At 41.7% G+C, this 25,430-nt stretch overlaps 1 protein-coding gene across 1 annotated transcript in view; it reads left to right on the plus strand.

The window, feature by feature from the left end:
• LOC132875003 (uncharacterized) overlaps positions 1-25,430 on the plus strand; it is an 88,476-nt gene that overhangs the window by 35,046 nt on the left and 28,000 nt on the right. The window contains 1 exon segment of the mRNA XM_060911552.1: positions 14,567-17,673. Within this exon segment, the coding sequence (XP_060767535.1) occupies positions 14,567-17,673 (3,107 nt within the window).

Genomic DNA, 25,430 nt, shown 5'->3' on the forward strand with positions numbered 1-25,430 from the left:
TATTGATTGAAAACACCTGACTCTAATTTCACCTTCAAATTAACTGCTAATCCTAGAGGTTCACATACTTTTGCCACTCACAGATATGTAATATTGGATCATTTTCCTCAATAAATAAATGACCAAGTATAATGTTTTTGTCTCATTTGTTTAACTGGGTTCTCTTTATTTACTTTTAGGACTTGTGTGAAAATCTGATGATGTTTAGGTCATATTTATGCAGAAATATAGAAAATTCAAAGGGTTCACAAACTTTAAGTATTTTGAGGAAAATGATCCAATATTACATATCTGTGAGTGGCAAAAGTATGTGAACCTCTAGGATTAGCAGTTAATTTGAAGGTTAAATTAGAGTCAGGTGTTTTCAATCAATGGGATGACAATCAGGTGTGAGTGGGCACCCTGTTTTATTTACAGAACAAGGATCTATCAAAGTCTGATCTTCACAACACATGTTTGTGGAAGTGTATCATGGCACAAACAAAGGAGAGTTCTGAGGACCTCATAAAAATGCGTTGTTGATGCTCGTCAGGCTGGAAAAGGTTACAAAACCATGTCTAAAGAGTTTGGACTCCACCAATCCACAGTCAGACAGATTGTGTACAAATGGAGAAAATTCAAGACCATTGTTACCCTCCCCAGGAGTGGTCGACCAACAAAGATCACTCCAAGAGCAAGGCATGTAATAGTCGGCAAGGTCACAAAGGACCCCAGGGTAACTTCTAAGCAACTGAAGGCCTCTCTCACATTGGCTAATGTTCATGAGTCCACCATCAGGAGAACACTGGCAGGGTTGCAAGGAGAAAGCCACTGCTCTCCAAAAAGAACATTACTGCTCATGTGCAGTTTGTTAAGATCATGTGGACAAGCCAGAAGGCTATTGGAAAAATGTTTTGTGGACAGATGAGACCAAGATGAGAACTTTTTGGTTTAAATGAGAAGTGTTATGTTTGGAGAAAGGAAAACACCGCATTCAAGCATAAGAATTTTATCCCATCTGTGAAACATGATAGTGGTAGTATCATGGTTTGAGCCTGTTTTGCTTCATCTGGGCTAGGACGGCTTGCCATCATTGATGGAACAATGAATTCTGAATTATACCAGCGAATTCTAAAGGAAAATGTAAGGACATCTGTCCATGAACTGAATCTCAAGAGAAGGTGGGTCATCCAGCAAGACAACGACCCTAAGCACACAAGTCGTTCTACCAAAGAATGGTTACAAAAGAATAAAGTTAATGTTTTGAAATGGCCAAGTCAAAGTCCTGACCTTAATCCAAACGAAATGTTGTGGAAGGACCTGAAGCGAGCAGTTCATGTGAGGAAACCCACCAAATCCCAGAGTTGAAGCTGTTCTGTACAGAGGAATGGGCTAAAATTCCTCCAAGCTGGTGTGCAGGACTGATCAACAGTTACCGGAAACGTTTAGTTGCAGTTACTGCTGCACAAGGGGGTCGCACCAGATACTGAAAGCAAAGGTTCACATACTTTTGCCACTCACATATATGTAATATTGGATCATTTTCCTCAATAAATAAATGACCAAGTATAATATTTTTCTCATTTGTTTAACTGGGTTCTCTTTATCTACTCTTAGGACTTGTGTGAAAATCTAATGTTTTTGGTCATATTTATGCAGAAATATAGAAAATTCTAAAGAATTCACAAACTTTCAAGCACCACTGTATGCACATATTCTCAACTGGATTAAGGTCTGGGCTTTGATTAAACCATTCAAAGACATTTAAATGTTTCCCTTTAAACCACTCCAGTGTCGCTTTAGCAGTATGTTTAGGGTCATTGTCCTGCTGGAATTGGAACCTTCGTCCCAGTCTCAAACCTCTGAATGACTCAAACAGGTTTTCCTCCAGAATTGCCCTATATTTAGTGCCATCCATCTTTCCTTCAGGCCTGAACAGTTTTCCTGTCCCTCCAGATGAAAAATATCCCCACAGCATGATACTGACCATGCTTCACTGTAGGAATGGTGTTTTCAGAGTGTTGGGTTTGCACCATACATGGCATTTCCAGTGATGGCCAAAAAGTTCAATTTTAGTCTCATTTGACCAGAGAATCTTCTTCCATGTGTTTGGGGAGTGTGCCACATGCTGTTGGGCAAACTCCAAATGTGTTTTCTTAAGCAATGGCTTTTTTTTTTCTGGCCACTCTTCCATAAAGCCCCGCTTTGTGGAGTGTACAGCTTAAAGTGGCCATATGGACAGATACTCCCATCTCCGCTGTGGATCTTTGTAGCTCCTTCAGTGTTATCTTTAGTGTCTTTGTTGCATTTCTGATTTAATGCCCTCCTTGCCTGGTCAGTGAGTTTTGGTGGGTAGCCTTCTCTTGTCAGGTTTGTAGTGGTGCCATAATAGATGAAAATGAGCAGTTATGCTAACTCCGGCGTCTTTACACTATGTATTGTTACTAATGTTCATTAAGATGTAATGTCCCTATCAGATAAACCGATAAAATAAATATTCTTTTCATTTTGCTATAATGGATTTAATGGTGCTCCGTGGGATATTCAAAGTTTGGGATATTTTTTTATAACCCAACCCTGATCTATACTTCTCCACAACTTTGTCTCTGACCTGTTTGGAGGCTCCTTGGTTTTCATGTTGTTTGCTTAGTAGTGTTGCAGAGTCAGGGTCCTTCCAGAACAGGTTGATTTCTCCAGACATCATGTGACAGATCATGTGACCCTTTGATTGCACATAGGTGGATCTTAAGCAACTAATTATGTGACTTATGAAGTGAATTTGGTGGCACGGTGGTGTAGTGGTTAGCGCTGTCGCCTCACAGCAAGAAGGTCCGGGTTCGAGCCCCATGGCCGACGAGGGCCTTTCTGTGCGGAGTTTGCATGTTCTCCCCGTGTCGGCATGGGTTTCCTCTGGGTGCTCCGGTTTCCCCCACAGTCCAAAGACATGCAGGTTAGGTTAACTGGTGACTCTAAATTGACCGTAGGTGTGAATGTGAGTGTGAATGGTTGTCTGTGTCAGCCCTGTGATGACCTGGCGACTTGTCCAAGGTGTACCCCGCCTTTCGCCCGTAGTCAGCTGGGATAGGCTCCAGCTTGGCTGCGACCCTGTAGAACAGGATAAAGCAGCTAGAGATAACGAGATGAGATGAGAGAGATATGAAAGGGGGTGAATACCTATGCACACTCCAGATTTCTGGGTTTTTTTTTTGTTTTTATGGGTTTTTTTTAATTATTGTGTCACTATAAAAAAATTTAAAAAAACGTGCACTTTTAAAGTGGTAGGCATGTTGTGTAAATCAAATGGTGCTAACCCCCCAAAAATTCATTTTAATTCCAGCTTGTAATGTGATAAAACAGGACAAACATTAAGGGGGATGAATACTTTTGCAAGACACTGTATATAAATGAGCGAAATATTCGATATCCATTGTAAAAAATAGTTTTAAAAAAGCTTGGAAAATATCCACCTTTTGGTGCTTTCACTTCATCTCACACTGAAAAAAAATGAGAAAAATCCAAACTTTAATTTAAATAAATTTACTGAGAGAAAAACAGATCCCTCAAAAAGAAATAATTATTTTCAACAAAAAAACATGTGCCACCCCTGCATTTAATGCTTTGTACAACCCCCTTTGCCTGTGAAACATCACTGAGTCTTCTACTATAACATTTTGTAAGGTTGGCGATACAGAGCAGGGCATCTGAGACCATTCATCTTTACACAATCTCTCCAGATCATCCAGGGTCCTCGGCCCTCTCTTGTGCTCTCTCCTCTTCAGCTCACCCCACAGGTTTTCACTGGGGTTCAGGTCAGGGGACTGAGAGATGGCCAGGGCAGAAGCTTGATTCTGTGGTCAGTTAACCATTTTTGTTGATTTGGACATGTACTTCGGATCATTGTCCTGCTGGAAGATCCAATGATGGCCCAGTTTTAGCTTCCTGGCAGAAACAGGCAGGTTTTGATTTAAAATGTCCTGGTATTTCATGAAGTCCTTAATGCCATGTACCCTCACAAGCTTTCCGGGGCCTTTGGAGGAAAAACACCCACAAAACATCACAGAACTTCCACCATATTTAACAGTTGGGTTCTTTTCATTATAGCCATCCTTCTTTTTACACCAAACCCACCTTGAGTGTTTTATTGTCAAAAAGCTCCATTTTTGTTCCATCAAAACAGAGAACATGGTTTCAGTCAAAGTTGTAGAAGTGTTTCGCAAACTTCAGGTGCTTGTTTGTGGTTAACTGACAGAAAAGTTGTTTTGTTTTTTTTCGAGCAAACCTTCCAAATAATCTGTTGGCATGGAGGTGGTGTCTGATGGTGGTTTTGGAGACATGGAAACCCCAAGATTTTTTTTTCTTCTGTAATTCACCAACAGTGTTCTGTGAGGATGTTTTTGCCTTTCTTACCCTCTTCTTCACTGTTTGTGGGGGCAAAATAAATTTGGGTTTGTAACAGTTCCAGCTGGTGTCTACTTTTTTATTATTGCCCTAGCAGTAGAAATGGACATTTTTAGGCGAGTAGCTTTTTTTTAATAACCATTCCCTGACTTATGAAGGTCAACACACATCTCCATCACTTGGTTTGTGTGTTCTGTTATCTTTCCTATGTTCATGGATGACTAAGGGAATTTGGCCTCTGTCACCTCATATTTGTACCCCAGTTAAGTAGGAAGTCATGGATTAAAGCTTGAAAGTTCCTACACTCTCCAATCAACTCATAAATATAGTACAATTTAAATGGGAAACATGCTTGAATTACATTGTGTTCACTATAATTTCCAGGGGTGCCAATAACAGTGGCACATGTTTTTGTGGAAAATAATGATTTCCTGATGAGGGATTTGTTTTTCTCTTGGAAAAAAAAAATTCAATTCAAGGTTGGATTTTTTTTCTCTTTTTTTTCCAGTGTGAGATGAAGCCACTAAACCCAAAAGGTGGATATTTCATGTAGGGCACTGTGTGTGCGCGACATTTCATATTTTATATATACTGTATATATACACAACCCCGATTCCAAAAAAGTTGGGACAAAGTACAAATTGTAAATAAAAACAAAATGCAATAATTTACAAATCTCAAAAACTGATATTGTATTCACAATAGAACATAGACAACATATCAAATGTCGAAAGTGAGACATTTTGAAATTTCATGCCAAATATTGGCTCATTTGAAATTTCATGACAGCAACACATCTCAAAAAAGTTGGGACAGGGGCAATAAGAGGCTGGAAAAGTTAAAGGTACAAAAAAGGAACAGCTGGAGGACCAAATTGCAACTCATTAGGACAATTGGCAATAGGTCATTAACATGACTGGGTATAAAAAGAGCATCTTGGAGTGGCAGCGGCTCTCAGAAGTAAAGATGGGAAGAGCCATCTAATCCCAATCTAATCTAATCTAGCCATCAAACACCAATCCCCCTAATTCTGCACCGACAAATAGTGCAGCAATATCAGAAAGGAGTTCGACAGTGTAAAATTGCAAAGAGTTTGAACATATCATCATCTACAGTGCATAATATCATCAAAAGATTCAGAGAATCTGGAAGAATCTCTGTGCGTAAGGGCCAAGGCCGGAAAACCATACTGGGTGCCCGTGATCTTCGGGCCCTTAGACGGCACTGCATCACGTACAGGCATACTTCTGCATTGGAAATCACAAAATGGGCTTAGGAATATTTCCAGAGAACATTACCTGTGAATACAATTCACCGTGCCATCCGCTGTTGCCAGCAAAAACTCTATAGTTCAAAGAAGAAGCTATATCTAAACGTGATCCAGAAGCACAGACGTCTTCTCTGGGCCAAGGCTCATTTAAAATGGACTGTGGCAAAGTGGAAAACTGTTCTGTGCTCAGACGAATCAAAATTTGAAGTTCTTTATGGAAATCGGGGACGCCATGTCATTCGGACTAAAGAAGGAGAAGGATGACCCAAGTTGTTATCAGTGCTCAGTTCAGAAGCCTGCATCTCTGATGGTATGGGGTTGCATTAGTGCATGTGGCATGGGCAGCTTACACATCTGGAAAGACACCATCAATGCTGAAATGTATATCCAGGTTCTAGAGCAACATATGCTCCCATCCAGATGACGTCTCTTTCAGGGAAGACCTTGCATTTTCCAACATGACAATGCCAAACCACATACTGCATCAATTACAGCATCATGGCTGTGTAGAAGAAGGGTCCGGGTACTGAACTGGCCAGCCTGCAGTCCAGATCTTTCACCCATAGAAAACATTTGGCGCATCATAAAACGGAAGATACGACAAAAAAGACCTAAGACAGTTGAGCAACTAGAATCCTACATTAGACAAGAATGGGTTAACATTCCTATCCCTAAACTTGAGCAACTTGTCTCCTCAGTCCCCAAACGTTTACAGACTGTTGTAAAGAGAAAAGGGGATGTCTCACAGTGGTAAACGTGGCCTTGTCCCAATTTTTTTGAGATGTGTTGTTGTCATGAAATTTAAAATCACCTAATTTTTCTCTTTAAATGATACATTTTCTCAGTTTAAACATTTGATATGTCATCTATGTTCTATTCTGAATAAAATATGGAATTTTGAAACTTCCACATCATTGCATTCCATTTTTATTTACAATTTGTACTTTGTCCCAACTTTTTTGGAATCGGGGTTGTTTTTATATATATATATATATATATATATATATATATGTGTGTGTATATATATATATATATATATATATATATATGTGTGTATATGTACATACACACACACACACACAACATCCCAATTCCAAAAAGTTGGGATGCTGTGTACTCTGTAAATAAAAACAATGCGACAATTTGCAAATCATGGAAACCCTATATTTCATTGAAAATATCATAAAGATAACATATCACATGTTGAAACAGAATTTTTTTTTTTGAAAAATATATGCTCATTTTGAATTTGAGTTTCCAAAAAGTTGGGACAGGGGCATGTTTACCACTGTGTTGCATCACCTCTACTTTTAACAACACTCTGTAAATGTTTGGGAACTGAGGAGACCAATTGCTGTAGTTTTGAAAGTAAAATGTTGACCCATTCTTGCCTGATATGCAATTTCAGTTGCTCAACAGTTCGGGGTCTCCTTTGTTGTATTTTGCGCTTCATAATGTGCCAAGTGTTTTAAATGGAAGACAGGTCTGGACTGCAGGCAGGCCAGTTTAGCACCTGGACTCTTACTCTGGAGCCATGCAGTTTTAATATGTGCAGAAAGTGGTTTGGCATTGTCTCGCTGAAAGAAGGAAGGCCTTCCCTGGAAAAGATTTTGTCTGGATGGCAGCATATTGCTTGGAAATGTGTATGTATCATTCAGCATTAATGATGCCATCCCAGATATACAAGCAGATGTCGTCATGTGCACTAATGCACCCTCATACCATCATTGATGCTGGCTTTTGAACCGTGCACCGGTTACAAGCCGGATGGTCCCTCTCCTCTTTAGTCTGGAGAGCGTAGTGTCCATGATTTCTAAAAAGAATTTCTACTTTTGACTCACCAGACCTCAGGACAGTCTTTCACTTTGCCTCAGTCCATCGTAAAAGAGCTCGGGCCCAGAGAAGGTAGTGGTGTTTCTGGATATTGTTTATATCTGGTTTTAACTTGCATTTGTGGATGCAGTAATGAACTATTTTCACAGACGATGGTTTTCTGAAGTGTTCCTGAGCCCATACAGTGATTTCCACTCCAGACACATGTCTGCTTTTAATGCAGTGTTGCCTGAGGACCTGAAGATCACAGGCACCCAATATCAGTTTTCAGCCTTGTCTCTTGCATACAGAGATTTCTCCAGATTCTCTGAATCCATCCATCCATTATCCATAACCGCTTATCCTGTGCAGGGTCGCAGGCAAGCTGGAGCCTATCCCAGCTATGGGTGAGAGGTAGGGTACACCCTGGACAAGTCACCAGATCATAGCAGAGCTGACACACTCACATTCACACCTACGGTCAATTTAGAGGCCAAGGGCTGCAGAAACGGAGATCGGTGCCGCCCGATGCGCCACATGGCACGGGAAGGACCTAGCGAATTTAGGCACCCCTAACGAAGCCAGACAGCACCCCAGGGTGCCGTGGCACCCTGGTTGAGAAAGGCTGAGTTAACCTAACCTGCTTGTCTTTGGACTGTGGGGGAAACTGGAGCACCCGGAGGAAACCCACACAGACATGTGGAGAACATGCAAACTCCACACAGAAAGGTCCCTGTCGGCCACTGGGCTTGAACCCAGAACCTTCTTGCTGTGAGGTGACCGTGCTAACCACTATATCATTGTACCGCCCAATTCTCTGAATCTTTTAATGATATTATGTACCATAGATGATGTGATTCCCAAATTCTTTGCAATTAACCAAATTAGGTTTTTTAGCATTACACAACTTTTTCAGTCTTTTGTTGCCCCATCCCAATTTTTCTGAAATGTGTTGCTGACAGCAAACTCAAAATGAGCATATATTTTTCAAAAAACAATAAAATTTCTCAGTTTCAGCATTTGATATGTTGTCTTTGTACTATCTTCAATGAAATATAGGATTTCAGTGATTTGCAGATCTTCACATTCTGTTTTTATTAACAGTTTACACAGCGCCCCAACTTTTTGGAGTCGGGGTGGGTTTTTTTTTTTGTGTGTGTGTGTGTGTGTGTGTGTAAAAAATGAGAGAGAGAGAGAGAGAGAGAGAGAGAGAGGATATTACAAGGTGGTGCGAAGATATGAAGTTTATCTTTGAGGGGTGAATATATTCACGAGTGAGCAAAGCGAACAAGTGCTATATTTTTCAACACGAGAAGAAAAACTTCATATCTTTGCACCACTGTAATGTTCTTTATGTTATATGGGCACATCCACAAAAAATACATGAGTTAATCAAAAGAATTTTAATGTTGAACCAGTTTGCCATTTTGACGATGCATGTCTATTTTTTTTCCTTTTTTCTTTCCCTTTTTATTAAAGAAAAAATCCAAACATACAGCACGAAATATGCAGCATAAATCTTCACATACAACAAGTGAACAAAGACATACAAACACATATTGAACATGAACAGACTAGAGGTTACTTACACCAAATATAGCACATTTTAAACGAGTATTAATAGCTTTAGGGCAAAGTGAGTGATCAACTGATGATAAGTAATGTATTACATCTTTTTTAAAGATAAAAAATAAAGGTTTTCTTTTTGGAAATTTACATTTGTGAATGAAGAATTTAGCCAAGAAAAGAAACAAGTTGATAAGAAAGTCCCGGTTTGTTACAGTGTTGGGGTCCTGTGGAGCACCAAAATACATGATATCAATGGTTAAAGTAAAGTCCTTGTCAATGTGTTGTTTAATAAAGACTGCAAAGAAAATCCAGAAGACCTTAGTGTAATTACAATTCCAAAATAAATGATCAATTGTTTCAAGGTGAGAAGGACCTTTAGGACAGGAATCAAGTAGAAACCTGACACAAGATGGGATAGCATCAAAGATTATAGCATATTCCTTAGGTGGCACAGGGAAAGAAAACTTCCCCATAAAGTCTCTATATGTAAATAATTCACCATTTTCATCAAATACTTACGAAACTAAAATGATATTCTTTTCAAACCAAGTATGATAAAATAACGTTTTATTCTTATAAGTGATATCCTTATTATTCCATATAAAATATGAGTGTGGAGAGAAATTGTGATTGTACATGAGAGACCAGCATGAAAGCATTTGCTTGTGGAAGTTTGCTAGGGCCAAAGGACGCTTAAATATACTGTAATTACAACGAGTAAGAAAACAAAAACCTCCCAAAGATTTAAAAAGATGGTTAGGGATACAATTCCAAATGGAAGAGGGGTATTTAAGAAATAGTTTTACCCATTTTACCTTAAAAGAGTTATTCAGCAATGAAAAGTCTATGAGATCGAAACCACCTGTAGAGTGATCAGCCACCATGATATTTTTCTTTATTAAGTGAGCGCTAGACTTCCACACAAAATCTAAAATTAACCTGTCTACCTTTCTGCAAAAGTCTTGTGGAACATCTAGAACCATAGCTGGATAAATCACACGAGATAAGGCTTCGGTTTTCGCAAGTAAGACTCTTCCAGCGATGGGTAGATCCCGCTGTAACCACGAGTTTAACTTATTTTGGATTACTGGAATGAGAGGGTCAAAATTTAATAAAGATCATCTTTTTTGATCCCTGCATATCATTATGCCCAAATATTTTAATTCAGATTTCACCGGTATATTGTAAATGGTATCAATTGTTGAGGGTTTCAAGGCGAAGAGCTCACATTTAGAAAGGTTAAGGGTCAAACCTGAGGCTTCTGAAAAAGGTTTTATAGTTGTTAAAGATAGGGGAACTTGATCTCCGTTTTTTAGGAATAGGGTGGTGTCGTCTGCTAATCGACTAATTAATAACGATTGATCAGCGATAGAGATTCCTTCTATCTTACTACATTTGATGTGAGTGGCTAAGATCTGCATAGGCAAGAGGAACAGGAAAAGGGACAAAGGACAACCCTGTCGGATTCCCCGTTTTATGTCGAATCTCGGCGTTGTGCCATTTATTAATTTGATAGAGGCATTACTGTTTTTATAAAGAGATTCTATAGCATTAATGAATTTTCTGCCAAAGCCAAACACTTGCAAAGCTTTAAAAATAAAAGGATGTTCAACTGTGTCGAATGCCTTGTAAAAATCCAGAAAAAAAAGAAAACCATTGTCAGAGGTGAGGTGGGCGTAGTCAATGAGGTCTAGAACTAGTCTAATATTGTTTGAGATTAACCTTTCTTTAATAAAACCCGACTGACATCCATCTATTATGCTATTTAAAACACATTTTAACCTTTTGGCCAATATACTTGCCAGGATTTTGTAATCATTGTTTAATAAACTTATTGGCCTCCAGTTCTCTAAATGTAAATGGTCTTTGTGGGGCTTTGGAAGTAAGGTAATGATACTTTGATTCATGGAGGGGGGGAGAGCCCCATTATCCAAACATTCTAAAAAAACTTTATGCAGGAAAGGAACAAGTACTTTATTAAATGTTTTATAAAATTCAGCATTTAAGCCATCATTACCGGGCGATTTATTTAGCTTAAGCCGGTCAGTTGCTTCGGTTATATCCTTGGGTTGAATGACAGAATCACAGAGTTTTGTCAGCTTCAGAGATACAGGCTAACTTGCTGGAGGAGAGGGAGTTAAAGAAGTTATCAGCTTTCAACTGTGAATAGTGAGAAAGATAAAGGTTTTGGTAGAAATCCTTACAAATATTTGAAATGTCACTATGAGTTGTCATAACAGCACCATTTAAAATTAGTTTGTTTATAGTGTTGTATTGAGAGCGCTGCTTTTCTAACTTAAACTGGTAACTGGTATTCTTTTCTCCTTCCTCAAGCCATCGTCTCCTAGAACGAATAAATGCGCCATTAGCCTTACAAGTGTATATATCATCTAGTTTATGTTGCAATTCTACCAATTCAGCTTTTTCGTTTTCATTTAAGTCCTCATAAGGAATACAAGATAAAGTCATTATTCTATTTATAACGTCTGCCTCTACTGATTTGTTTCGTTTAGCTTTTTCAGCGCCAGCTCTCCTGAAAGTAGACTGAATCTCAAATTTGAGAAGTTCCCAGTTGCTGCAGAATCTATTTTCATTAGTAGCTTTAATGAAATAGGCACTTATTTTGGTGTTAATGGATTCTTCTAGTGCCTTGTCCTCAAGAAGTGAAGAATTAAGTTTCCAATATGCATTAAATTTGCCAGGCTGATTGTTATTATCAGCAAGTTTAATTACAATGCAGTTATGATCAGAAAACGGAGAAGGTAGGATCTCACTCCTAGAAACGTAAGGAGACAATGAGCAGGAGATCAAAAAGTAATCTAATCTTGATTTCAGTGACCCTGATTTGTTTGACCAGGTGAACTGAGCAGTGGTAGGGTTTCTATACCTCCATGTATCCAGTAACCCCAAACGAGATATCATACCAGAAAGAGGGGATGTTTTTTGAGAGGATTTAGCCGGATAACGATCGATACTGTCACAAATGGTTTCATTAAAGTCTCCACCTAGAATTACATGAATGTTCGGGTATTTACAGCAAACAGATTTTACTTGAGCTTCTATTGCATTAAAGAAAGATTGATTTTTCCTGGAAGAATTGTAGCCATAGATGTTGCCCAAGAGAAAAAGAAAATCACTAAGGATGCCACAAGAAAAAGATAATGACCTTCAGGATCAGTAATGGATTCAATAATTTTACCCTGAAATTTATGTTTTAAAATCAAAACCCCTGCAGAGTGTATAGAGCCATAGGAAAAGAAAATGTCATCCCCCCATTGAGATTTCCAGTATTTTGCATCATTGGGACTAGCATGCGACTCTTGAATAAGACAGAAGTCAGAATTTTGCCCTTTAGCGTAAAGAAAAATAGCTTTTCGTTTTAAGTCATTTCGTAAGCCTCTAGTATTAACTTAACACAATGAGATACCAGGGAACATAGAGCAGTGCTGCAAGAGATCACTTAGAGCAAAGGAGTGATCCTCTTAACGTTTTAATTATCCTCATAGGAACTGGAATAAAACTAATTAACCATCAAGAGTGGACTATAATCATTAAGCACATAAAGACAAGTGAGTTATGTGGCAGAAATTATTTTGTTCAAGTTTGTTATGGCTGCAAGGAGATAAGCCACCTTTAAGACTTAAAGTACCAACCTTATAAGTGAGCTAGAAGTCAGAACAGTTGATTTGCCACAGTAATTAAATGTAAAATAAAGAAAGGAGTGCCTTGTGGACCTTGGAAATTAAGTGAAGTAGATAATTGAATTTAAGTAGTAAATGGGATATAGGACCTTTTTTTTTCAACAAAAGAAAGAAAATTAATAGGTCATATGAAATTACAGCATAGTTGACAAATACCTTGTCACATGGGGCACATTATACCCTAAAGGATATCTTTATCCTTGGAGCTGCTATTATTACTATAGTTTAGGCTACTTCTAAATGCAATTTCTTCGCCATTATAGATTCCAACACTGTAGGAGTCAGTTTTTAGCCGTCCACGAAAGCCTTTGGACCAGAGAAATAGGCTCGGTGTCCTGCGATGCGGGCTTTTTCAACGAGAGGCCACAGCTGTTGGCGAGATTCACGATCGGCAGGTGAAAGATCTTCAGCGAAGCGTAGATTGTTGTTGGCCAGGAAGCGACAGTTCTTTGCAGCTTTCCATACCGCATCACGAAAATGACACATTGTGAATTGAAGTATGATCCCTCGTGGCCTTGAAGTGATTGTTGTGTTATTTGCTGCATTGTCCACCGGTCGTTGCGTTGTAGTTTTCTTCATTTTCCCCAGCCTGTGAACGGAGTCGATGAGGGTGTCAGCTTTGTCTGCAAGACCGGGCACCACTGATTTGCAAATTTCCACCACGCGTTGTCTCACATTCTCCCCTTGTTGCTCCGATAAGCCATACAATCGCAAGTTCCAGGGTCTTTTATAATGTTCCAATTCAGCCACCTTGTTCTCCAATTCAGCGATCTTATTCTCTGTAACCACTACACGTTTCTCTGTGCGATCAGCATTACATTTAATGTCCTTTATTTCATCTGTTAGAAACTCGACCGAGACTTTCAGACCCTCAATGCCTTTGTCAAGCACATCTGCTCTATCGTTAATGACAGTTTTAAGGGAGGAGATAATGGCCGTAGCTAAGTTTGGGCTTACATCGTCCAAGCGATCACCGCACCTGCCCTTTTTTGAAGCTGGTTCTTTGCTTGGCGTGTCTGATAACGGGAATAGCACTGCAGAGTCTGGTTCTTCGGTGTCCACTGTAATACTTGCTCCAACTTCCATGGAAAGGTCCTTTGATTTGCGCTTGTCTCCTTTGTTGGCATACTTTTATGCTAGTTCTCGCAAAGACTAATGGCCCTTTTCCACTACCCTTTTTCAGCTCACTTCAGCTCGCTTCAGCTCACTTCAGCCCGACACGGCTCACGTTTCGACTACCTTAGAACAGCACGACTCAGCTCGCTTCAGCCCTGCTTAGCACCCAAAACTCGCACGGTTTTGGAGTAGGGCTGAAGCAAGCCAAACCGAGCTGAGTGAGGCTGGGGGCGTGAGCAGACACTCCCCTGTGCACTGATTGGTGAGGAGGAGTGTCCTCACATGCCCACACACGCCCCGCGAGCACGCTAGGATCTGTAAACACCGCAAACCCGGAAGAAGAATAATTACGAATTACGAGAATTTCTGAAGCCTTATGCGCCTCGCCTCATCTATACGCTCTTGCCAGCATCTGTTGGCGTTGTCAGTGACAACAAGCCACAGCACCAAGACCAGCAACACTAACGACTCCATGTCCTCCATGTTTATTGTTTACTATCCGGGTCGTGAGACTACCACTTAAAAGATCACTGATGTCACTGTTTGGGGTGTAAGGGGTGTCCATGCGCCTTGCAGTACAGCCAGTGCTGTGAGGGTCGGCTAGCCTAGTTTATACCGGGCGAAGAATGAAATCAAGTAGCCTGACGATGAACCGTAGGGCATCCCAGACAACCTCACCTCCTAGTGGTACACCCTGGAAACTAGTTCCTCGCAGATCTAGGCCAACAAGGCAATGGCTCGGAGAAGGAAAACTCTAGAAAACACCTACTGCGATGGGCTAACAACCCACCCAGTTCAATTCATTGTTACCGAAGCACGGACAACTGAAACCAATCAACCTTGCTTGGAAGAGGGAATGCCTCAGCCTCTGAGAAAAATGACGCAGTGCAGTGAAAGCCGAGAGGAAGCTGCACCGCTGATAGCCCTCCTGACTTCCAAGAAAACCCTGAGACTAGGAAACTGGAATGTAAGAATAATGTATGAAGCAGGGAAAACAGCACAGATTGCTAATGAAATGAAGAATTACAAGATCTCAATCCTCGGACTCAGTGAGACCAGATGGACCAATTCAGGGCAGCTGCGATTAGCATCAGGAGAAACGATATTGTATTCAGGCCATGAAGACGAAAATGCATCCCACACAGAAGGAGTGGCTCTCATGCTCACAAAGGAAGCTCAACGCTCCCTGATTAGCTGGGAAGCAGCTGGCCCAAGAATAATCGTAGCCCTCTTCAAGACCACACAAAATAAGATTAAGTTACACATAGTACAGTGCTATGCTCCCACAAATGAGGCAGATGACGACCTGAAAAACAGCTTCTACAATAGACTACAGAACATCCTGGAAAATGTCAGTGAGAAAGACCTACTTGTGGTCATGGGTGACATGAACGCAAAGGTTGGAGCAGACAATACAGGTTTGGAAGAAGTGATGGGAAAACATGGTCTTGGTGAAATGAATGAAAATGGAGAAAGATTCACAAACCTATGTGCTTCAAACAACCTGATCATAGGTGGCAGCATCTTCCCACATAAAATAATTCATAAGGCCACATGGATATCCCCAGACCATGTCACAGAAAACCAAATCGATCATTTCTGCATCAAGAAGAAATTCCGGAAGTCGCTGCTAGATGTGCGTGTCCAAAGAGGTGCCGACGCAGCATCGGATCACCACCTACTACTGGCCAAGGTGAAGCTCAAGCTAAAGAAAATCCAAGCACCAAAAGGAAGTGCCAGGAAAATGTACAATGTTACTTCACTGAAAGACAAAGCAATATGCACAGAATACTCTTTGGCAGTGTCAAACAGATACCAGGCCCTACAAGAAATGCTGGAAGATGAAGACTTGAGTGTAGACCAGACATGGCAACAGGTGAAAAACCTATGGTCCGACGAGTGTGAGAAAACCTTGGGACTGAAAAAGCAGACACAGAAGGAATGGATCTCCCCTGAAACAGTGAGAAAAGTGGAAGACCGGAAGACTAAGAAGTCATTGCTAAACAACAGCAGAACCCGGCTTGAAAAAAAAGAAGCACAACAGAAGTATACCGAAGCCCACAAAGCTGTAAGGCGAAGTGTTCGGGCGGACAAGAGGAAATATGCAGACAACCTGGCAAAGGAAGCAGAAGATGCAGCAGCCAAGAGAAATATGAAGGCATTATATGATACCACCAAGAAGCTTACAGGGAAACACCACCGAGCAGACAAGCCTATCAGGGACAAAGCAGGCACGGTGCTGACCAGGACAGAAGACCAACTCGATAGATGGAGAGAACACTTCAGTGAGCTTCTCAACCGACCATCACCTGAAGATCTACTGCAAATTGCACCACCAGACACCCTGCTAGATATGGACTGCAGCAAACCAAGCAAAGTTGAAATAAGAAAGGCAATCTCCCTTCTAAGAAATGGGAAAGCGGCAGGCCCAGACAACGTTCCTGCAGAAGCCATCAAAGCCAGCATAAACACCTCAACCGATGCCCTACACACCCTGTTTAGCAAGATCTGGGAAGAGGAGGAGATACCACTGGATTGGAAAGAAGGTTATCTGACCAAGATACCAAAGAAAGGAGACCTTAGCAACTGCCAAAATTACAGAGGGATAATGCTGTTGTCAGTTCCGGGCAAAGTCTTCAACAGAGTACTCCTGGAGAGAATAAAAGCAGCAGTAGACAGCAGACTGCGTGATCAACAGGCAGGTTTTTGTAAAGATGGGTCTTGTACAGATCATATAGCCACCCTCAGGATCATAATAGAACGATCAATTGAGTGGAACTCTCCGCTGTATGTTAACTTCATTGACTATGAGAAAGCCTTTGACAGCATCGACAGGAACACACACTGGAAGCTGATGCAACACTATGGCATTCCACAAAAGTTCATCACGCTGATTCAGAAAATCTATGAAGGCTCGTCTTGCAAAGTCATGCATGGAGGACAACTGACCAACAGCTTCGAAGTGAAAACAGGGGTCAGACAGGGCTGCCTTCTATCACCGTTCCTTTTCCTGCTAGGGATCGACTACATCATGAAAAAGACCACTGAAGGCAGGAGAAATGGAATCCAATGGACGCTTTGGTCTCAGCTGGATGACCTAGATTTTGCAGATGACCTTGCATTGCTGTCCCACAAGTTCAGTCAGATGCAAGAGAAGACAACATGCCTGGCACAGGTGTCTACACAAATAGGGCTAAACATCCACCTCGGCAAGACCAAAGTACTCAGGATAAATGCAGCTAATGATGAAGCAGTTATGCTTGGGGAGAAGGCCCTCGAAGAAGTCAACAGCTTCACGTATCTGGGCAGCATAGTGAACAAACAGGGAGGATCCGATGAAGATATCAGGGCAAGAATAGGAAAAGCAAGGGCCGTCTACATCTCTATGAAAAACATCTGGAAATCAAGAGAGCTGACTACCCCAATAAAGATACGCCTGTTCAACTCAAATGTCAAATCAGTACTCCTATATGGCTCAGAAACTTGGAGGCTGACCAAGACAACAACCAAAAAACTGCAGACGTTCATCAATTGCTGTTTAAGAAGGATCCTGAGAATTCATTGGACGGACCATGTACGGAACGAAGTGTTATGGGAAAGATCCAAACAAGAACCCATCGGGAAGACCATCCTGCAAAGGAAGTGGAACTGGATTGGGCACACCTTGCGAAAGCCAAGTTCGAACGTCACCAGGCAGTCCCTGACATGGAACCCTCAAGGGAAGAGAAAACCAGGACGCCCCAAGAACACATGGCGACGCGACCTGGATGCCGAGCTGCGAAGAGCAGGCTACTCTTTCCGAGAGGCAGAAAACCTAGCACAGGATCGGCAACGCTGGAGAGAGGTTGTCCGTGGCCTATGCTCCGCAGGGAGCCAAGGGCCTAAGATGTCACTGTTTGCGCCGCTTAACGACATCACGTGACGTCCACCCACTTTCGCTAACTCCACCCAATGTGTCCACCCACTTCCAGCCAGCACGGTTCAGCGCGGTTGTAGTCGAAATGCAACTTCAATAGCCCCGTTCAGCTCAACTCAGCCCAACTCAGCACGGCACGGCTCAGCCCGACTCAGCCGCGTTTGTAGTGGAAAAGTGGCATAAGCAAGCATGTACAATGTGGTTGGCTATGCGTTAAAAAAAAAAGTTGGTGAAAGAAGTTTGAATTAAATGACAAAATAAAACTTTCTTGATTAATGATGGTTTTGTTTAGGACGAAATCGGTTCCATTGAGGATGCTAAATAAGATAAATAATCTTCTTGTGAGGAACTCCCTACAACGTGTTACGGCAGAGCAATAGGGCCAGGGTTTTATATTTTATTTGGAATCTTCTGAGAAAAAAAGTCAGAATTTGAGAAAAAAAGTCAAAATTTGAGAAAAAAAGTCGAAATTTTCGAGAAAAAAGTCGAAATTTTCGAGAAAAAAAAAAGTCAGAAATCTGTAGAAGGCGGGCTTCCATACGGAAGTGACACTCACTCGCGGCCGGTAGACATGAATGGCTGAGACCAGAGCCATGGAATTCAGAGTTGTGACAACCGGGGTACAGGAAGTCGGTTGGTGATGTGATTCACGTAGATTCAAATACTTCTAGCCAGCAGCTTTCTGTTTGCTAGAGACTAACACAGAACCACTACATAACAAGCAAAACCCAATCCCGAAATAACATTTGATTAAGTCGTCCATTTCAGCAGCACTAAACACAGTAGTAGCATACTGTGGCAGCGGGGGCGTGGTCAAGCGCCGGTCTGTGACAGGAGGGCGGAGTCAGGGAAGGTAAGTGGCAGAATCACTATACCTGATGTCAATTAACCTGTGTTTGTGTGTGTCTTCCCAGTGACCGCGTCCTACTTAAAGAGGGAGAGCAGAGGAGCTCATCCCCGAACCAGACGCCGGTTGTGTGTGTGTCTGTGTTAGTCACTGGATGTTTCACTGAAAAGTGTGGGATACAAATTTGAAACAGGAGAGAAAAATGGAGGACGTGAGTGTGCGAATGGAACGTGATAGACCGACTACAGTAACGGAAAGAAAGCGAGAAGAAAAGATGTTATGTTATATACGAAGGAAAGGAATGTACACAACCGGCGTCTGGTTCGGGGATGAGCTCCTCTGCTCTCCCTCTTTAAGTAGGGCGCGGTCACTGGGAAGACACACACAAACACAGGTTAAGGCTACGTTTACATTAGACCGTATCTGTCTCGTTTTCTTCGCGGATGCACTGTCCGTTTACATTAAACCCCCTGGAAACGCCAGGAAACGGGAATCCGCCAGTGTCCACGTATTCAATCCAGATCGTGTCAGCTCCGGTGCTGTGTAAACATTCAGAATAAGCTGTGCTGAGCTCTAGCTGGCGTCTCATTGGACAACGTCACTGTGACATCCACCTTCCTGATTCGCTGGCGTTGGTCATGTGACGCGACTGCTGAAAAACGGCGCGGACTTCTGCCTTGTATCACCTTTCATTAAAGAGTATGAAAATACTGCAAATACTGATGCAAATACTGCCCATTGTGTAGTTATGATTGTCTTTAGGCTTGCCATCCTTCCACTTGCAAGTAGTAAGTGATATGCACTGGGATCACACACACAGCGGCTCAGTCCCGAATCGTGGCTTGTTCACTTCACTCGCGCGCTGTGTGAGCTGCGCAGGGCCGGAGTGCGCACCCTCCAGAGGGCACTCGCTGTTCAGGGCGGAGTGATTTGGAGCGCAGGATGCCTGCGGAGCCGAGCGTATCCGTGTATTAGGCTTGCCATCCTTCTACTTGCAAGTGGTGAGCCTTGCGCGGCTTGCTATCCTTCTACTTGCAAGTGGTGAGCCTTGCGCGGCTTGCCATCCTTCTACTTGCAAGTGGTGAGCCTTGCGCGGCTTGCCATCCTTCTACTTGCAAGTGGTGAGCCTTGCGCGGCTTGCCATCCTTCTACTTGCAAGTGGTGAGCCTTGCGCATGCCCTAAATGCACTGGGATCATGTTACGCGCCGTCTGAAATGCACTGGGATCATGTTACGCGCCGTCTAAAGTCATGTGATTAGCGTATCCGTGTATTGCCGTTGCTGTGTGCACGGCTAACGGTTTTAGTGTAAACGCGAATCGTTTTAAGAACATTAATCTGATGATCCGCTGATTCGACGTAATGTAAACATAGCCTAATTGACATCAGGTGTAGTGATTCTGCCACTTACCTTCCCTAACTCCGCCCTCCTGTCACAGACCGGTGCTTGACCACACCCCCGCTGCCACACAGACTAATGGCCCTTTTCCACTACCCTTTTTCAGCTCACTTCAGCCCGACACTGCTTGCGTTTCCACTATCTCAGAACAGCACGACTCAGCTCACTTCAGCCCTGCTTAGCACCCAAAACTCGCACCGTTTTGGAGTGGGGCTGAAGCGAGCCAAACCGAGCTGAGTGAGGCTGGGGGCGTGAGGAGACACTCCCCTGTGCACTGATTGGTGAGGAGGAGTGTCCTCACATGCCCACACACGCCCCGCGAGCACGCTGGGATCTGTAAACACCGTAAACCCGGAAGAAGAATAATTACGAATTACGAGAATTTCTGAAGCCTTATGCGCCTCGCCTCATCTATACGCTCTTGCCAGTATCTGTTGGCATTGTCGGTGACAACAAGCCACAGAACCAAGACCAGCAACACTAACGACTCCATGTCCTCCATGTTTATTGTTTACTATCCGGGTCGTGAGACTACCGCTTAAAAGCTCACTGATGTCACTGTTTGCGCTGCTTAACGACATCACGTGACGTCCACCCACTTTCGCTAACTCCACCCAATGTGTCCACCCACTTCCAGCCAGCACGGTTCAGCGCGACTGTAGTCGAAATGCAACTCCAACAGCCCCGCTCAGCTCGACTCAGCACGGCACGGCTCAGCCGCGTTTGTAGTGGAAAAGCGGCATATGTCTCCGTCAGCTCTGAATGACCTGGTACTTCCTGGTAGCCTAAATTTGTGACTTTTTTTCTCGAAAATTTCGAGTTTATTTTCTCAAAACTTTTGACTTTTTTCTCGAAATTTCTGACTTTAATCTCGAAAATAATGAGTTTCTTTCTCAGAAATTAAAAAAAATATAGTTTTTTTTTTACAGAAGATAACAAACATCAGCGCTGGATCAGGGAGGCCATGGAGATCCGTAAGCGAAGCCCGAGGACCATCAACCGGGATGAGGGAGCATACATGCTCTCCCATACCTGGAGTGACATCTTGCAGGGGACGAACAGACAGTATAAGGCGTGACCGACCTGTCAAACCAGACAGGAAGGCCACGCCTTCAGAAACAGCAGCTGATAAAAGATGCGTCACCAATTAACATCCGGTGACACTCTGAGGAAGACGGAAGTTGTACGTCGAAACATGTCAGGTAAACAAACCCAAAAATTAGATGTCTGATAAAAAAGAAAAAAAAAAAAACTAACTATATTTAATATAAGACATAATGAACGTAATCGAAAGATAAAAAAAATATATGTATTTTTTAGTGGCACTATCGCTCTTCCGTAACGTGTCACTCACACCGTCGCCTTTTTTTTTTTCGGTGCGCCACAGCTTGGATTTATAAAAACTGATGATGCATGTCTAGTCAGCGGGAAAAACACTGGGAGTGACGTCATTGGAGTGAAATATCAGGAAATGTGTGACTCAGATCCATGATGTATTTCGTATGAAAAATGAGTTTTTTCAACACGAGAAGATAAACTTCATATCTTCAAGCCAGTGTGTGATTTACTTTTTATTATATAGACACATTCACAAACAAAAAGTTCACAAATTTATCATAATTCATTGACATCCTCACGAGTGAAGATATTGAAAAATATGTCCTGGATGTACTTCGTATGAAAAATGAGTGGGATATTTCCCAGTAAAATACCCGTGTCTATGTAAAATATACATGTGTGTGTCTGTATATATATATACATTTTTTCATTCCAAATAAGCTAGCTAGTTTGTTGGAAAGGGGATGGTGTAACTGAAAGTGTTGGTCATACTGAAATTTATTATTATTATTATTATTATTATTATTATTATTAATGTTTAATATTTTACTTTCCATTGAGGAACTTTTACTTAGTTTTGACCTTCTTTTGTGTCAGGAATAAACTGTTGTCCACTGTGTGTGTGTGAGAGAGAGAGAGAGAGAGAGAGCACTGTGATGGGCTGAATGTGTGTTATCACACTGAAAACTCATGATCAGGCCTGAGGAAAAATAGCAGTATGTTTCAGTTTGTCTCATGACCAGGAAGTCGATAGATAGATATTTATTTATTACATCTTAACAACTTTCTCTATTTGATTGTATTTATAATAATAATTGCTGTTTAAATGACATTTTGCAAACGACAGTGCCATTTATGTACATCAACCTCACAAGTTTCCTTTTAATGTTAACGTTGAAAATAAAGCCAAGCAACACACGGACTAATTATTTATTTGCATCTGTTAATTAAATTGTAAATAAATAGGTTAAATATATGTGTACAGGTAGAACACTAAAATACCAAGCTAGCTGTTAGATATTTTTTTCCTTGCAGGTGGTATAAAGAAGTGAAAGCAATTCATAATCTCTCCTGAATTATTAATGCATGTCTAACCAGTCTGTATTGCAGATGATGAGCAAGAAAAGAAATCATGAGTAAGCTGCCAGTGAAGAATGTCTGTGCAGTAATGTCTGCTGGGAACTCACCTCCCATTTGTTTTAAAGGGATCCTCCAGCGGATTTATTTTCAAACTTATTTTAAAGGTAGACTGCCTTTCAGGTTTTTCAAGTCTAGGTCATAAAAAGAATTTTCCCTGACACTCAATTGTTTTTGTTTAGTGAACTGAAAGTAACTGAATTTGAATCACAGACTTCCTATTTTATTCATTTTTTAAAAATAGAACAATTAATGAATTTAGGGCCACGCGGCCCTAACTTCTCGGCTATTTTTTCTTGCTTCACCATGACCCAATTCAAGATACAACTTCATGCATCACTTGGTGGGCTTTCTCCTTTCACGCAAGGCATTGCGGGATACAAATTTGAAACAGGAGAGGAAAATGGAGGACACGAATGAAACATAAAGACCGACTACAGTAACAGAAAGCGAGAAGAAAAGATGTTATGTTGCAAAGGAAAGGAAACACAGGACCAAACTAATAAATATCGGCGGTCAGCGAGCACCTCGCTGTGATCAGCTGTTCGTTTAGCGAGAAAATTATGTAACTGTCAGTGCACAGTCAAGGTAAACCTGTAGATAGTAGTAATGCAACACTGTGGATGCCAGCTGCCATAAAACCCAAAAAAAGAAGGAAAAGAAGCAGGTAAAACTGTATGTGCACACCGGCCTTCCTCGGTCTGCTTAACTGCATGAAGCGGGTGATTTCATGCACATTATTTGTGAGGAAATCCCTTCAAATTAAATAACTTCCCAGCCACAAAATAACCTGTTTTTTTTTTTTTTTTAGATATTACAGAAATAAACATATATCACTGTGGCAGCGGGGGCGTGGTCAAGCGCCGGTCTGTGACAGGAGGGCGGAGTCAGGGAAGGTAAGTGGCAGAATCACTACACCTGACGGCAATTAACCTGTGTTTGTGTGTCTTCCCAGTGACCGCGCCCTATTTAAGGAGGGAGATCGAGAGCAGAGGAGATCATCCCTGGACGAGACGCTAGTGTGTGTGTGTCTCGGTGTGTTCGGAATCTGTCTATTGTCAGACTGAAAAGTGCGGCAATAAAGTCTCTGTGTGCACCTGATCTCTGTCCTGCCGTCCTCTGTGCTCCACCCACACGTAGCGAACCGTTACAATCACAATGGCCAATTTTTAGAGGAAACTAAAGTTCACCAATTTTATGAAATTGAAAGGCTATATAGCTTTAAGTAAAAGTAGTCACAAATTTAAAAAAAATCAAGCTTTCATTTTTGGAGACCAAATAGTGTTTGAGAAAAATAAATTTTCTTTAAAATGCCAGATGGGCTTCCTGCTCTGGTGACGTATGCAGTGATGTCAGGTAGTGTCGCTTGGAGCAACTCAGTTGTTTATATTTTCTTTTTACATCGTAGTTTTGCTACACGAAGTGTCATGTCACCAGAGGTGGAAAAACCCAGGTGCAGAAAGTAAAAACCCTGCCACATTTTTGCTCCAGTCAATTCAATGAACCAGCTGATCCTAATTACCACATCCCCTAAGCCAGGTTGATGAGCTAATTGGTGAAATCACCTGTGTTGAGAGCACAGGCAGAAGGAAAACCTAAGCAGGACTTTTACTTTGTCAATCCAGTTTTTCCACCTCTGCATGTCACGCTGCAAGTTGAGCCATTTTAAACTGCGATTTTAGAGCGTGCAGACACACACAAACACTACACCACGCTTTGCCACACACTTTATCTGTAGATCACGTAAAAAAGATTTTGCAACGCGAGGTCTCGTTTCCAACCTAGTTTCTGTCTTTGACACTTTGCCACAGCTAAGCAAACACACTTTGCATTTTCACTGCAGAACCACAATCTAGTTCCAGCTTGTGCTTTCTTTTTAGCATCATTGAGGCATTTATATGCTACACAGTGAGACATACTTATTTAAAAAACTGATAAATTGGGGAAAATACTTGTAAAACTAGCAAAACTAGAATGTAAACAGAGAATATAAACAGCTGAATTGCTCCAAGCAACCACTACCTGACGTCATCGCATACGTCACCACTGCAGGAAGCCCATCGGGCATTTTAAAGAGAATTTATTTGTCTTGAACATTATTTGGTCTCCAAAAATGAAAGTTTGTATTTTGGAATCTGCAACTACTTTTACTTAAAATAAGTTTGAAAATAAATTAGCTGGAGGAGCCCTTTAAACTTCCAACCAAGTACTATATGCGTTAGATACAGTAGATAGATAGATAGATTATATATTCATCTCATCTCATTATCTCTAGCCGCTTTATCCTTCTACAGGGTCGCAGGCAAGCTGGAGCCTATCCCAGCTGACTACGGGCGAAAGGCGGGGTACACCCTGGACAAGTCGCCAGGTCATCACAGGGCTGACACATAGACACAGACAACCATTCACACTCACATTCACACCTACGGTCAATTTAGAGTCACCAGTTAACCTAACCTGCATGTCTTTGGACTGTGGGGGAAACCGGAGCACCCGGAGGAAACCCACGCGGACACGGGGAGAACATGCAAACTCCACACAGAAAGGCCCTCGCCGGCCCCGGGGCTCGAACCCAGGACCTTCTTGCTGTGAGGCGACAGCGCTAACCACTACACAACCGTGCCGCCATCTGTACTTTCTACTCCTTACATTTTAAAAATAGCCTCATTACTCATTTCATTTTGGCTTGTTTTCATTCCAGCTTGTCATAGTTCAAAACAAAAAACAACAATGACCACTGATAATTCGCGCCATCCACATGGAGTGAATTTGACTGTGGTTGGATGAGAAGTATAAACATACAGTGGTGCTTGAAAGTTTGTGAACCCTTTAGAATTTTCAATATTTCTACATAAATATGACCTAAAACATGAACAGATTTTCACACAAGTCCTAAAAGTAGGTAAAAAGAACCCAATTAAACAAATGAGACAAAAATATTATACTTGG

This window comes from Neoarius graeffei, chromosome 27, assembly GCF_027579695.1.
Source record: "Neoarius graeffei isolate fNeoGra1 chromosome 27, fNeoGra1.pri, whole genome shotgun sequence".
In the NCBI taxonomy this organism is placed as follows: domain Eukaryota; kingdom Metazoa; phylum Chordata; class Actinopteri; order Siluriformes; family Ariidae; genus Neoarius; species Neoarius graeffei.